This window comes from Leuciscus leuciscus (assembly GCF_965113295.1).
Source record: "Leuciscus leuciscus genome assembly, chromosome: 21".
Lineage (NCBI taxonomy): Eukaryota > Metazoa > Chordata > Actinopteri > Cypriniformes > Leuciscidae > Leuciscus > Leuciscus leuciscus.
In genome coordinates, this window is record NC_138745.1 from 30247369 (window position 1) to 30264250 (window position 16882).

The 16882-nt window shown below is 37.3% G+C and overlaps 1 protein-coding gene across 9 annotated transcripts in view; it reads right to left on the reverse strand.

Annotated features, from left to right (window-relative positions):
- The window catches only part of sdk2b (sidekick cell adhesion molecule 2b), a 300705-nt gene that overhangs the window by 25467 nt on the left and 258356 nt on the right, over positions 1-16882 (reverse strand). For all 9 annotated transcript variants that reach the window (XM_082151846.1, XM_082151847.1, XM_082151845.1 and 6 more), the window contains exons 14-30: positions 16737-16873; positions 15608-15755; positions 14092-14232; positions 13265-13446; positions 12113-12228; positions 10043-10238; positions 9159-9257; positions 8019-8210; positions 6749-6870; positions 6538-6647; positions 5656-5806; positions 5331-5568; positions 3257-3372; positions 2858-3047; positions 2671-2769; positions 1607-1801; positions 180-381 (exon numbers count right to left, since the gene is read on the reverse strand). In XM_082151846.1, the coding sequence (XP_082007972.1) occupies positions 180-381; positions 1607-1801; positions 2671-2769; positions 2858-3047; positions 3257-3372; positions 5331-5568; positions 5656-5806; positions 6538-6647; positions 6749-6870; positions 8019-8210; positions 9159-9257; positions 10043-10238; positions 12113-12228; positions 13265-13446; positions 14092-14232; positions 15608-15755; positions 16737-16873 (2634 nt within the window). The remainder of the gene's footprint in view (positions 1-179; positions 382-1606; positions 1802-2670; positions 2770-2857; positions 3048-3256; positions 3373-5330; positions 5569-5655; positions 5807-6537; positions 6648-6748; positions 6871-8018; positions 8211-9158; positions 9258-10042; positions 10239-12112; positions 12229-13264; positions 13447-14091; positions 14233-15607; positions 15756-16736; positions 16874-16882) is intronic.

Below are 16882 nucleotides of genomic sequence, written 5' to 3' on the forward strand. Positions count from 1 at the left end.
AAACACAGGAAGCTAATCAGAATATGCTTTGCATAAAGCCAGTATAAAGTTACAATGACTAACATAATGAGTAACGCCACTCATTATGGAAAAACGGTGCCGTGAAGTACTGTGACTTTATGCATGAAGGACTTTTAAATCAAATCACACAAAACTTCGCAGCAGATGTTCTTTTGTACCTGTCTACGATGTAGGAGCTGGACTCATGGCTAACAGACGCCGAATGAACCGTCCAGTTCTTCTCGGGCAGCTCTCTGACCTGAACTGTGTAATACCGGACCGGTGATAAACCGTCGCTGCCTGGTTCCCACGACAACAGCACGCTGCGTGCCTGTACGTTTTCCTGAGGGACTGTGGGACGGCTGGTGGGCTGGGGCCGAGCTGGGGGTCAAAGGTCAACCATAAATAGACTTAAAACGTAATCAAACAAAGCCAGTAAACAAACTCACTCCTATCATGCATAGTGTTGGAGCGTCCAAAACATTTACATTTTTGGTGAATCAGTTTGTTTAATGTGAATCATTTATTTGAATGGTTCTTGTAAATGATAATAATTTATTCACCAATTTTAAGTCTTTCAAAAATCATTAAGTAAAACCTAATTTAATTTAACTTTAACTGAGATCTTCATTGTTATTGTGCCCTGAAAGCAGAATTAAATTGTAAAATTGAATCATATAATCTAGATGCATGAAAATGGGACAAATATATAGATCTCAAAATTGTATCCAAATTTTTATTGATAAAAAAGTCTTTAGAAAGATTTGTCCACTCACCCTAAAAGTAGCGATAGTAAGTAGAAAATGGTTTTAATTAAGATTAATATTTTGAAGCCCATTAATTTAAGCTACTTTTTTGGTTAGAAATTTTAGTGAAGCTAACTACTTTTTCAAATAGTAACTTGACAGTATAACTTCTTTAAAATATGAGTAACTTGTAGCATGGGAAACTACCTTTAAAGTAGCATTGCCAACACTGGGTTTTGTGTCTATACTTATACAATATTATCTCTGCCTCACTGTACACTTATAATCCTGCTGAACACAGTGAACATTTTAAAAAATACATTGGATTATAAAAAATGTATGACTCTCATATTTCATTATATAAGCGCACTTTATGAGTCAAAACCTCTGATCTCCACACTGGACCAGTGCACTGCATAAATAATCCGAGGTCTGATTATGATGCTCTGTGAGAGGAATGTGCCTTCGCCTGAGTGGAAATCAGCGCAGCAAAACTTCCGCCAGACGTCTCAAACCACACCAAAGCGGGACTGGCTAGAGGAGATTGATTTGTTTTGGACTCAACCTCAGTGGACTGTAGACATCTCCGTTCAGAGACATGAACACACAAACACACACTCTAGATTTGTGACGGATTACATGACCCTGTGACAATAAGATCATTCACATAGGGCTGGGGGCTTTTTCAAGAGAGAGGAAGCACAGATGCCACTTATGAATTACAGAATGTGTATCTAGTTTTTATTTATTAATTTCTAAATGAAAAATAAGGCCTTTGATCATTCATTTCTTGCTTAATGTCACACTGAGTTTGAACTTGTCTTACTCCATTGATGATGGGTGATAATAAGGTGCATTACCTCTTTTCTCTGTGGTGACCACCAAAGCCTCCGCTGCCTCTCCCCATCCCTTGCGTGTCTGCGCTCTGATACGGAACACGTACACGGATTCCGGCCTCAGTCCGGTGACGGTATACTGCCGTGCGCTGGAGTTCAAGACGTCAAACGTGGCTGTGTTGCTATTGGTGGAGTTCAGGCGGTATGTGATCTGATAGGCTGGGGAAGGAACCGATTACATCACAGAGATCAGAACAGGACAAACTGCTTTTCCTTGCGTGCAATCGAGAGAATGTAACACATTTGGCTTGTTTCTTGATTAGAGGAAAGACAAAGCAATGAACAAAGGCAAAACCAATGTGATTTCATTTACAATGGGGTCGTTCAAGACTGAAAGCAATTATAGAAGAATAAAATAAATACTAAATACTTTAGCTAAATACTTTTTTTACTTAGCAAGGATGCATTAAATTGATCAAAAGTGGCAGTAAAGACATTTATAATGTTACAAAATAATTCTGTTTCAAATAAATGCTGTTCTTTTGTACTGTGTTCATCAATGAATCCTGATTTTTTTTTTATATCACAGTTTCCGCAAAAATATTAAGCAGCATTGATCATGAAAAAAAAAAATAAAAAAATGCTTGAGCACCGAATCAGCATATTAGAAATATTTATGAAGGATCATGTAACATTCAAGACTGAAGTAATGGGTGAAATAAATTCCATCTTAAAATATATTAACATTTAATCTGTAAAATTGTAATAATATTTCACAATATTACCATTCTTACTGTATTTTTGATCAAATAAAAGCAGTTTTGTTGAGCATAAGACTTCTTTCAATACCATTAAAACATCTGAATGGTAGTGTAAGTAAGGGTAAATAATTCTATTTACCTGATAATCTGTGATTGTTTGTTTTCACATGTTCATGTACATTTGCATGTGAAGGATCTGTTAACCATCACTATTGAAAGTATTCAGGGATGTTTAATGTCATGATGGTAAAACGAAGTCATTCAGAAGAAAAACATGAAATGCACGCACACGAATCACACAACAAACAAGCAAACAACATCTTGTACCCAGTATGATCCCGTTAGGCTGGGAAGGTGGCTGCCAGATGAGTCTGACCGAGGTGGTCCGTACTTCAGGGAACAGAATGACGACAGGCGGCCCGGGCACTGGAAAAAAAAAAACAGTCTTATCACACAGACACATCTGAGTAAATAACAAGGCAGTTATTTATTTGTTATGTACTGCCATGCCCACCATCATCAAGGGTTCGCTCCAGGATTGAAGGAGAGCTGGGTCGGCCGTCTCCGATGCGGGTGAAGGCTAGCACCTGGATCTCGTACAGAACATACTTCCCCAGTCCGGTCAGCTGAACACTATGGCTGGCGTTTCCTTCCACCGTCCAGAACTGTAGTGGAGAGTCTGAATCCTTCTCCTTATATGCCACCTGAGAGTGTAAAAGAGAACGTATAGATCAAAGTTAAAGTGAATAGCTGTGGTCACCATTCACTTTCATTGTACGGGGAAAAAAACAAAACAGCTTTGGTCATGTGTTATGCAGTTATGTACTGAAATGTATTCAGGTTGTCGTATTTGCAGCTTTGTTTCAAATAATGTTTTTTTCTTTTTTTTTTCTTTCACTGGCATCTCACAGACCTTATAGCCCAGGATAAGTCCATTCCGATCAGTTTCGGGAACTTCAAACCAGCGGACCAGAATGCTGCTGGAGGTAGTGGCAAACGCAGAAACATTTGTGGGGCCACAAGAGGGGACTGCATTAAAACGGAGGAAAACAGAAACATTGGTTAAAGTCAGATGTGGATAAAAGACAGATGTGATGGTTAAAGTCCCCATGAAATCAAAATAGACAATTCTTGTTTTTTTTTAATGGAGTATTTCAGTATTTATTATAAATAAATTATCCATGCACATCATAATTTTTATATTTTTATTTATGTGCCCTCGTAATCTTTAATCAAAACATCTTCCCCTCCCTCTTGCAGCAACATATGCAATCTGGATGAATATTTTAATGCTATTGATCCCGATCTGAATTCTGACTTGTGATGAATCATAATCACACCATGTTGGCCAGAGGAGAATTGGCCCGACTGAGCCTGGTTTCTCCCTGGTTTCTTTTTTTCCCCTCCATTCTGTCACCTGATAGAGTTTGGGTTCCTTGCCACTGTCGCCTCTGGCTTGCTTAGTTACTTAATATTAGGACACTTAATGCTTAGGACACTTAATATAAAAAAAATATTATTGTTCTGACTGTACTGACGCTGTTGTATGAGAACAGAAGTGAGCAATGACATTTTTTGGCCTTTAAATGGCTTTATAGACTTATAGATATAATTTAATAATTTATGATTTTTACAATGGAACTGAATCAACACTAAACTGACTTCAGCTGAACAACAGCCGAAATGCATCATTTTCCTGTTATCACTGTAACGCTGCTTTGAAACAATCTGTATTGTATAAAGCGCTATATAAATAAAGGTGACTTGACTCATCTCTACTCTTCTCTGATGACTTGTTTACACGAGGGTGGAACAACCTGTCACTCACATGAGATTGACCAATAGCAAGCCACAACCATCTAATCAATTCCTAAAGGACAAAATCAAGTCCTCGCCCCACTTTTTTGTTTTGTTTGAGAAGCTGTTTCACTCGTATATACACAATAGAGAAGAAAAGACTATCGCAACTTCCCATATTCAGCCTTTCTGAATAAGTCTATGCATTCCAAGTCCTTAATAGGGCTGGAATATGTTCATTGTATATATGTGTCTGTGTGTGATGGGGGGGGGGGTTAAGTGTGCTGATGGCTATACACATATCAAAGGCAGTGAGGTCTGGAAGACACCAGATTTTGACCATTATTGGGGGGAGTAACAGAGAATCACTCTGCGGCACAAATCCCCAGACACGGAGTGCACGATTGCGGGAATTTGATTGGCTAAAGAAAAATCAGGGGAGTCATGTGTACAGCCCCATGTGTTACCAATTTCCTCAACACCCACTTATTAATCCCAAACTCGCTTCCCTGAATTCTAGTAACCACGGAGACTGAGCTGAGCAGAAGGAGAGAAGGGGAAAAAGAGGTGGTCCGGAGGAAGTCAGGTTTGCTTCTCTTTCAAGGCACAGAAAGAATGAAAAGACTTGCACGTGTGTGCTGATCTGTGCCCTGCCTGTTTTAACAGGAAATCCTGTGCCCACATACCATATGATAAATGATTTAAGACATGCATTGAGCTCAACATATGTTATCATTTAAACGTTTTTCCATTCCATATTATAAAATGGATAGTTCCGGCTCCACAGTCTGGCTGGATGAGCCACGATTGAAGCCATAAAATAGGCATAGTCAATTTATATTTTCACATTTGTGAATGCATATCAACTGTATATTATATTTATGTATCAATCATTCAATTATAGAATGACCATTAATCATTACATCAACAACCATAAACCAATCTATAGTTATTGTAATGTGACTTAAAAAAGATGAGATTTTTCATTGATATTAATAAATAAATACATGACAAATGTTTAATAAATAATCATGTATACCGGTAAAATCATTATTTATGCTGTCTTTAGTAAGTTTAAAATAAGTTTAGTAAAATTTGCCATCATTAAACTGAATTATTCATAAAACATTGCATTAAATAGCTCTTGATTATTGAAACTTCTGAAGTCTTCTGAAGTCTCCAGTCTTTACCGGACTCTCGGGTTCTTCCGCGTACGGGTTGACTCCACGGTCCCGCTCCGATGCCATTGATGGCCTGAACTCTGACCTCATACTCCGTCCACTCCTCCAGGTCCTCGATGGTGAACTCTCTCTCCAAGCGGTCAGCGATGACGTGCAGTAGGGCTTTGGACTGAGCTCCAGTCCTGCTGTACTGCACACGGTAACCCACCGAATCAGGGTTCCCGTTGTACTCCCATTCAGGAAGAGGCTGATGGATGGTCATAAATGAGAGCGTGAGTTTGTGTCTCAGTGACACATATATGTGTATTATTTAGATTCTAGATCTAGAACATACCACCCATCTGAGCCAGAGGCTGGTCTCGCTGGCTGTCCGCAGAGTGACATTTGCGGGGGCGATATCAGGAGAAGCCTGAAGGGTTTGGATCTTCCTGGAAGGCTGGCTGGGTGGACTGGTGCCCACTATGTTCACCTGACGCATACGGAACCTGCAAATCCAAATAAACACTTACTTTAATGTCCTTTTATACATTAACATCCATCTCGGGGGATCCAGTCACAAACAGTGTTGTTATTGTTAACTTAAAGTAAAATTAAAACCATTAAAATATATGGTTACACTTTAGATTAGGGTTCAATTCTCACTATTAGACTTTGCCTCAATAAACACCTAATAACTGCTTATTAACAGTTAGTAAGGTAGTTGTTAATTTTAGTTATTGTGTATGATTAAGGGATATAGAATATGGTCATGCAGAATAAGTCAAGCATTTATATATGATTTATAAGTACTAATAAACAGCCAATATCCTAGTAATAAGCATGCTAATAAGCAACTAGTTAATAGTACTAATTGGACCCTAAACTAAAGTGTTACCAAAAATATTTTCAGTAACTGAAATAAAATGTACAGTAAAAATATAAAATGAAATATTAAAACTTAAACGGAAATTAGAAGTGCTGCCTGGTCAACAAAATGAAATAAATATATAACATTTAATATTTTTAGATTTAATAATGTAAACATTTAATAATATATAACAAAAGCTTAATTTGAAGTACTAAAATGACTAAATCTGAATAAAAAATAAATTACAGCTATATCATTTATATATATATATATATATATATATATATATATATATATATATATATATTTATATAAACAAATAAAAATGCCAAAAGCACATGACAAAATTGCTTGAATAATAAAAGTCACCTATAAAAGGTGTAGGGGTTGAGGCCGGAGACCTCCAGAGAGCGAGCATCAGGCTCATTGGCCAGCTGATGGACCATCACCCAATCCTCATTCTCTCCAATGATGCCGACCTGAAAGCAGAAGACAATAGAGAGAGATTAATGCAAGTGTTCAGGCAAAGATCAAATCTAGATTGTGAAAGCATCGACCCCTTAAATAAAGAGTGACCCACCTGGGCCTCCACCTGCCAACGAGAAATTGAAGTCTTGCCATCATATCCTGGCTTGTACTGTAAGGTTACTGATCGAGGGCCGATGTTTGAGATGGCCAAGTTTGTGGGAGGCCCGGGAAGCTCTGTATCGGAAGAGAGAAAAGAGTGTTCTAGTTTATAATGCATTGTTATTTCTTTTTATTTAATCCAGAATATAATTTAGCAATAAATCCTAATTAGAAAAAAAAAAATCATAAACCAAACATTAAAAGAATGTAGTGAAGTGTGAAAATGTTTAGCTGTGTTATGACGCCCTCATCTGGTAAGATAAGACTTTAAATAAAAATGAAGTAAAACTAAATAAATGACACATTACTCTCATTCAGTAACATTAATATGAACACCAGATTATTATAGTTAGAGTTGCTATGTGGTTGACAGTGTTTTTGGTGGTGTGTTGTTGTTTGTTACGGTGATCTGAGTGGTTTCTAAGGTATCTAAGGTGTTCTGAGGTCGCCTGACCATGGCTGTTTGGTTGCTAGGGTGTTCTGGGTGGTCGCTAGGGTGTTCAGATTTGTAGCACAGGCAACATAGTTGTTAGGTACAGAGGTGTTTGGGCTGGTTTTACACCATAACAATAGCAAGCAGCACTAAATGTACTTTAATAAGCAACCGTTTCTGTAGTTTTCCCACTGTTAAATGTCTGTGTGAAAGGCAGAAATGAAGGAGAGCGGTGGTACAAATCATTCCACACTCACAGCTGTTACCCAGCTTATTACCAGAAGTTGAAATATGCCTCCAATAAAACACTGGGGGAATGTCATGAAAGCAGCAGGGTCTGTATAACTTAATAAGGGTAACGTGGCGCGAAACTATGAGAGATCAGGATTCATACATCTTTAAACGTCTACATTTACTCTTGAATGTGTGCAGTTCGTACATGGTTTGAGTCTGGAATCCATAGACCGTCTAATGTAGCAATAAAGGCGAAATGATCTCTGGCCCGGGAGTCGTAACAGTGAACTCCGTGCAGTCAGGGCGTCCGTGTGTTTGTGCAGCGTCGATGCAATAACGAGAGCTCAGACGTTTAACTTTATAACCCTCTGTAGTCCTTTTAATGGGAGCTCTAAAACCAGTGGTGGTCCAAAGCTGGTTCATGGAAAGAGAAGAGTATGTGTGCATTTTTCTCTTTTCCTATTAACATGCCAGACCTTTTTTCCGGTCTGGTTTTAATATGCAATTTGCCATAATTGTTTTGACTGGTGTGTGCATTCATGTATGACTGCTTTACCTGGTGGTACTCCTGAAGAGATTGTTGAAGATGACAGCTGACCCTGACCCTTGGAGGTCATTCCGGCCACCTCAATGGTGTACGTGGTGAGAGCGGTTAGTCCAGTGACTCTGTATTCCAGAGTAACATTAGGCAGGTAGTGTGTAACCCGAGTGTTAGTACGGTTATACTCCTCCCATGATATACGATACCCTAGGAAACAAATATTATATATAAATATTAGAGATGCACCAATGTATCGGCTAAAAAATGTTATCGGCCGATAAAAACAAGTATTTTCACTATCAGCCATCACCCGATTGTTTAAAAACAGCCGATGATCAGGGCCGATTATATCCTGTCATTCAAAAGGGGGCGGAAAACGTGTTCATACTGCATCTCGTACTGTGTGTGAAGAAAATATTTCTTGTTTTGAATTTAGGGCAAGTTAATGCGACAAAAACACATTAATAGTTAAAAAAATATAAATTATAAATAGGGCTGTCAAAAGATTAATCGCGATTTTGTGTTTACATAATATATGTGTGTGTACTGTGTATAATTATTTTGTATATATCAATACACACACATGCTTGTATATATTTAAGAAAAATGTGTAATTTATATATAAAAAATTTATATTAATATATAATATAAATTATATATAAATATATACAGTATATGTATGCAAATATTTCTTAAATATATGCATGCATGTGTGTGTATTTATATATACAAAATAATTATACACAGTACACACACATATATTATGTAAACACAAACTTTTATTTTGGATGCGATTAATCGCGATTAATCTTTTGACAGCCCTAATTATAAATTATAAAAATTATAAAACATAAAATTATTCACCAGTAGTTCAAGCCAGGGTTGCCAGGTCAGTGTTTTTTTCCCTACATCAAACATTATGTGTAGCGCCTCCCATCCAATAATCGCAAAGAGCTTTGTTCCTTCTGATAAGAAACATAAGCTTTCAAATATATTAGTTCTAAAAGTCATTCCGGACCATCTAGCAAACAACATAGAAAATCCTGTCTCGTACACTTGATATCTATGATTGTTCTGAAGAAGTCAAGAAGTTGGAGCAAAGAAAAATGATTATTTCTTCAATAAAAATGTGTTAATAACAGATACAAATCTCACCAGTCAGAACGCCATTCTTCTCATTGGGTTCTCTCCAGCTGACTTTAAGAGAAGTGTCTAGAATCTCAGTGAAACTCAGGTGACCCACAGCACCAGGAGCTGAAAATACAGGACAGGGATCAGACTGTGAGACCTTCACAGGTACAGAATACCTGGAGATGTGAGTGTGGTTTCCATTAAAACATGGTCATAGGTTATCCTGCTTCCAATGGTTGGTATTGAGAGCACTGAACATCAACAATAACCATGTAAAAGCACAGCTTAAAAACAAAAAAAGAAAACATCCATCGGTTCACTCCGAGCAGAATCAGCATTTTAACGTTTTGAGCATGATTTTGGTCAAATGTTAATCATATAATGACACATGCAAGTGTCTGACTATACATTAAGCCACAATCTTAACTTTCACAACATAGTAGCTGTTCTACTAACCTGCAATTTTCACTTGTTTCAAATTCACACCACGGTGGATATTACCTGCCATTCATTTTCACTTAAATGCAATGCTTTAACGGTTGGTGACATATACCCCTGAGGTCCAAAAGCTAATGCCATCGCATTGCCATTGCAATTTACTGTACCTGTGATGAATTAACAACTGAGGCAGAACCTGATTTCACCAACAACATGTTCCTGGATCAACATCATTTTTGATGCTGGAACAACATTCCAATCAACCAATCAGATTTGAGGGAAATGTGTACAGTTTATGTGAAGTATAGTCTTACAACCAGGGTTAGGTGCTTCTACATCAGAGTTATTCACCTATCAGGGTTAGGTTTAGGGGTAGGGATATGGTTAGGATTACATTTTCAGACAGGAATGTTGTTCAAGGATCAACAGAATATGTCGAATGAGAACGTGCGTGTATGAACAGCACTCACTGTCTTCATGTGTGCGCAGGCGTCGTGGAGAGCTGCGAGGACCATCTCCAGGTGTGGTGAAGCAGAGCACTGAGGTGAAGTACTCCGAGAACTTCTTCAAGCCGGAGATGTGGCCCACGTGAACGCTGTCCTGGAAGTTCGGCCGAACTGTCACCACTGTCATCTCATCTTCCTTTCCTGGCTCCCATGCTAACAGCTAAAAAGAATGGGGGAATAAGATAAATGATATTATATTATATATATATATGCCCATACACGGCATCAACTTTTATGTTAGATGCGATTAATTGATTTGACAGCACTAAGAATATTAGTAAAAAAAAAAAATGCTGCATCCCCCATAACCTAGAACTGGTCAAGTCAAGTCAAGTTTATTTGTATAGCGCTTTTCACAATACAGATTGTATCAAAGCAGCTTCACAGTATTAAATTAAAATAATACAACAAAGTTTGTTTCAAGAGGAATTTATTGATTCATAAAATTAAATTAAATATCCCCAAAATATCCCCAACTGAGCAAGCCAAAGGCAACAGTGGCAAGGAACCGAAAAACTCCATCAAGTGACCTAATGGTGTCCTAAAACTCCATCAGGTGACCTAATGGAGAAAAAAAAAACCTTGGGAGAACCCAGGCTCAGTCGGGGGCCAGTTCTCCTCTGGCATTTATGAGCTAGAGGCCGGATTGTAGTTTGATCTGTAGGATTATATGAATGCCTGGCTGAAGAAATGCAACTTTAATCTAGTTTTAAACTGGGAGAGCGAGTCTGAGCAACGAACAGTATCAGGAAGACTATTCCAGAGTTTTGGAGTCAAATGTGAAAATGCTCTCCCTCCTTTGGTGGTTCTGGATATCCTAGATATGACAAAAAGCCTTGAATTTAGTGATCTAAAAGAGCACGATGGATTATAGGGTGATAGAAGATCCGTTAAATAGACTGGAGCTAAGCCGTTTAGGGCTTTATAAGTCAGTAGCAATACCTTATAATTAATACAGAACTTTATAGGTAACCAATGCAGTGATGATAAAATCGGTGTTATATGATCATATTTTCTTGATCTCGTAAGAACTCTAGCGGCGGCATTTTGGACTAACTGTAGCTTGTTTATTGAGAACTGGTCTGCAAGATTCAACTGCCCTGTGTGTTGACACACATTTTCTTTTCTTTTTTTGGGGTGTGTTTGCACCATTACCTAATTTGAAAATTACCTAATTGTTCAAATAACTGTTTCATAGAGCCTGCTTCATTCTAAGTGAATTCCCTCTAAGAATGGCTGAATGGTCACAGATTTCCTCTCTTGTCCCAATACTATCGTGGATTATTTGGCATTTCAAAGTTTATAGACACTTGAAACTCTCCTCTGAGGGCACTAAAAAGAGAATGAGAGTTATAAGATTGTTCTCGAATGACTCCACAGAGAGAGAGAGAAAAAAAGCCTCCAGACAAATATTCCCTCCAATCCCAGCTGTTGTTGTCTGGGACCGAATCTAAAGCTAATAAGCTATTAAGACTAATGTGTCCGGCTGACTGTCTCCATTTTGTAATTGTCCTAAACAATTCTTTCCAGAGACAGTCTGGCTTTAAAGAACTAGAGTGACAGGAGGATCAATTCAATTCAAAAGTTTGGGATCTGTAAATTTTTTTTATGTTTTTGAAAAGTCTCCTATGCTCACCAAGTCTGCATTATCAAATATACAGTAAAAACAAGAATATTGTGAAATATCATTAACATTTAAAATAGCTTTTTTTCTATTTGAGTATATTTGAAAATGTACTTTATTCTTTTAATGGCAAAGCTGAATTTTCATTTGCTCCAGTCTTCCGATCCTTCTCATGATCCTTCAGAAATCACTTTAAAATGCCGATTTTGCTCAAGAAACATTATTAGTAACTCTCAGCAAAAAACGAAAACAAAGGAATGAGAGCGGTGAGTTTGAAAGAGACCTTTGGCGCCCCTTGCACAAAATCTCATCAACAAACTCTTGCAAAATAAAAAATAAACGCTGCGTTTAATGCATTTTCAGCAGCTCAGGCCTGAGTGCTGGTTTATTCTCATTCCTTCAGCGTTTACCTTGTAGCCCTGGTTGATGCCGTTAATGAACTGCGGGTTCGGGGCTGTCCAGGTGAAGCGGATGGTGGTGGAGTTGACGGGCTCTGCTTTCACGTTGCCTGGAGCGATGGTGGGAACTGGTTGACAGGTAAAATGGAATAAGGAAGACAGAGACGGAAACAAATGAGACTTCTTTTTCTGGTAACACATTTCAGCTGCTAAACCCTAGACAAATGATGAGAAAAATTCAGTTCTGTCTTCACAAATTATAGATTTCAGACAACTAAACAGTAGTGTTTTAAAGGAATAATGACCAAAATATGCCTCATATTGCTCCAAACTCATACGCTGTCATTTTTAAAGGGACAACAAAAGGGGATTGTTTTTAAAGGATTTATACACAGCTCTTTCACGTACAACAACAGTTCACAGTGACCTCAAACTTTGATTTTCAGTAAAAAAGATAAATATAATTATGTATATTTTGGTTTGCTCTATCGTATGGCTTCACAAGACTGAATTTAGTGCATGTTATGTTTTTTGGGGGTTTTTTTGTGTGTGTGTGTGGGGGGGGGGGGGTGTTTTAACAACAACAACAACAGCATGCAGATTTGGAATAATAGAATTTACTATAGATATTAGTAAATAATTCATTTTTGGATGAACTATTCCTTTAAACAGCATTAAAAAATAGCAAATCTGTATATTCATTAATGGATCACTCAAATTAATAAATTAAACAGACAAACAGACAAACAAACAAACAAACATACACTATTGTTCAAAAGTTTGGGGTCTGTAACATTTTTTATGTTTTTGAAAAGTCTCCTATGCTCACCAAGTCTGCATTATCAAATATATACAGTAAAAACAAGAATATTGTGAAATATCATTAACATTTAAAATAGCTTTTTTCTATTTGAGTATAAATGTACTTTATTCTTTTGATTGAGTTTTCATTGAATTGTGCCGCTTAATATTTCTGTGGAAACTGTGGTACTTTTTTTCCAGGATATTTTGTAACATTATACCATTTTTTAGTGTTACTTGTCAATTTGATGCCTTCTTGTTGAATAAAAATATCAGTTTCTTAAAATAAAATAAAAAAATCTCACTGACCACACACTTTTGAACATTAGTGTATGAATGAATGAATCATCTCTAAACCCTCACCTCCCTGGAGTGTCCACTCTGTAACCTTATGGCAGTAAACACCCAGTCCAGCTCCATTATATGCCGCCACCTCGATTTCATAATTAGTCCAGATGATGAGATCCTCCAGCAGCAGGTTGGTGACATCAGGGTTCGAGATATTTTTATACTGGATATCCACAGGCAGACCGGTCAGGCGATACCTGAGATTAGCAGAGGGACATATTGTTACTGTCAAGGACGGATGCAAAGATTTTCTGATCTTAACGGACAGAGCTTTGACAGAGGAGAACATTCCCCCGAGATAACTCTCTCTGAAGGGCTCTGATAAGCATCTCTAAAAATATACCTCGTCTCATCTGCTCTTCATAATCAGATCTGTCTGTTGGTTTTTGTACCGCAGTACCACAGATAAGCAACAGAGGGCGAAAAAGAACCACTCTAGAAATTTCCTGCCGTTCTGTGCGTTTTCCTTGAGCTGAGCCGAGGACCATATGGGGCGACCAAGGTTTGCAATATCAAAGACGGCCTTCAGCTTTCCTCAATGATGAACAGGAAAAATATATAAATAAATGAACAAAAAGTCCAATTCACTGTCATCACTGACAGAGGAAAATACCCCGAAGTGCTCAACTCCTGGAGCAGCCTTGAACTAATACAATACAATCAAATTTCCCCTCAAACCTGCTGTGGAGAAAGAGAATTTAGACCAGCTGGAAAAGACTCATATTGGCGTTGACTGGGAAAAACAGACAGCAGAAGACTGAGAGTGAAATAAGTGTAAAACATAGAACAAACTAAGGGTTTACGATAGAATCAGACCCCAGACATGAGTAAACATGTCTCACCGGATGATGTATCCTCTCAGGATGCCATTTTGGTGGCTTTCTGGTGGTGGCTGCCACTGAATCATGATGGACTGGTTGGTGCGGCCACTGGCAATGACGTTCTGAGGGGGAGCGCTGGGTGGCTCTTCTGGAAGAGAGACCCTGAGGAGAGAAGGTAAATATAAATGATTTTTTGATGGCTGATGCTGATATCTTCCCAAATTCTGGGGTGTGACCCCTACAGGGGGACCATAATTATAAAAAGGGGGTGTGGAAAGGCTAAGGGATAGTTACTGTCAGCAGATAGTTGTGCAAAAGAAACCTCTTCAGGGTGATACAAGACACCACTACAAAATTATCTGGCTTATTATGCGGCCACTTGCCAATAATTGAACACAAAATATCAATTTGACATATTTTATTACCTCAATGTACCCACTTGAGCGGTCTGTTATCAGTTGTAGTGTATGTTGTCATGTAATAACAGACCGCTAGATGGCGCGATTGAAGAATCATAATTGAGTATTGCAGGGAGCTGTGTTAAAATATAAATTAATGATGCATGGTTCTGAACTAAGCGGGAATCTTTTTTTATTTTATTTTTTTGAGGAAATGCAAAGCAGACGATGAATCTACTTCAAACGTCACGATGTCAAACAACGTCCAGACGCGAACGGCACATTCTCATCGCATCTTCTGACACTTCCCTCAGAAAAATGTATCGTCTGATAATTGAGAAATGGCAATTATTAGCTAATATATTGGCCTTGAACACTAAATATAAGACACTAAAACGTGTTGTCTCACAGTAAACAGATCAGGAGCTGCAGATGTTGCCAAAGTTCCTTTCAAGGAAAGTTGGTTCACTCGACGACCATCTGCAAAAACGCATATTTCAACATGAATGGTATTGTAACATGAATGGTATTGTAAACTTTGTTTTTAGGCTAAAATAACAGGTTGATCCAGTCTAGAACTGTCGTGAACACAAAGCGATGACATTGCTGATTGACGATTGGCTCTTTTACTTGGAAGATGGGACTTATTTTACTCTAGCTAGTTTCCCCTAAATGCAAATGGACCGTCAGTGCTAAACAGTCTGAAATGTAATATAGCCGTAATATGATCTCTCTGTATCTCTCTTTTATATAGGCTGGTTTCCGCCTGTATATTCTGAGTTGGGATTATCGTGGCTAGAAGAGGTTTTTCTCAAACCTCTGGAGAACCAGAGGGATTTGTATCCGTTCTGATGGGGGAATTTGCTGAATGTCTAATTTAAGAGTTGAAAAGCTTCCTTTACATTCCGAGGGCTTTGATTACACTGATCCTTGGAAGATACACTGACACACAAACACATCCAAGAGAAATACAGCCGTATACACACAGCGTTCAGACAGATAAATCCTCCCATAGACACTGTCCCATGAGAGCACAGGCAATTTTCACATGCTGTGACAGAGTGATAGAGTTATCTTTATGGTCAAACAGGGCACAGCTATGGTACTTGACTGGCTTTAGGACACTGTGATCAGCTCACCGGTCAGTCTCCTTGCTGAACTGGCCCTTGCCAACGTCGTTGACGGCACACAGGCGGAACTGGTATGAGCGCGCCGGGATCAACCCGTTGACCGTTACAGCGGTCGAATCTGGCTCAATGTTAGCCAACAGGACCGTCCAAGGAGCGTCTGTGTAGAGCAGATAATGAAGGACACACAATGAACTAAACCAATATCCTTAAAAATTAAAAAAAGAAAATTTTCTTCAGGTCCTGTATAGCCTTTCAAGTTCAGTGGTTCTATTTGCTGGTGCTTTAGAAAAACCAGAGGGTGATATGAAGAACACAAAAATACGAAGAAAATGGAGAACCTAAAATGTAGCATCAGTAACTTTAAATTAATCATTTATAACATTATTTGCTAAACCTTAAACCCTATAATAAATAATACTATTAAACATTATATAAATTATTATTATTATTATTAATAAAATTAATTGGTTATTATTTTTACTTTAATTACTATTTTTTTATAAATTATTTTGATAATAAAAAACTAAATAAAATGATTAGTTAGCTATAATAATAATAATACAAATAAACAAAGGAATGTTTATGTTATTATGAAAAACTAAATAATTTTATTCATATAACTTTATTAATATTATTAATAATAATTATACTAATAATTATTATTATTAGTATTATTACTATAATAATAATAATAATAATTATTATTATTATTGGTGTTATAATTATAAATAAATTATGTTGATTATACTATTTTAATAATAATAATAATATATAATACAAATATACTACTAACAATAATTATAACAATAAAAACAGCAATAATAATAATGAATTTTGTTTAGATCATTTTATTAATACTACTACTAACTACTGCTACTACTACTAATAAATACTTTCATTGATGTTTGTTATTATTATGACACAACATAATTGTATTAATATAATAATAATAATAATTATTATTATTGGTGTTATTATAAACAAATTATGTTGATCATATAATATTAATAATAATTGAGTCTATTTAACATTATTATGACTTTCAGAACATCATCAGTGAAATTCATAACAAGGTAACTATATCAATGTCACACAACTTGCCCAAGATTAATGATACACATATGAGGTCTTTACTCACTGTTTTCAGATACTTCCAGAATGTAGTGAATGAGAGGGCTGTTCCCATCAAAAGGTTTGGCCCATGTGAGGTTTATGGCTCTCTTCTCTGAGGTGCTTAACACTGCGGTGGGGTTCTCAGGGGCATGAGGCAACTGCCTGTGGGTA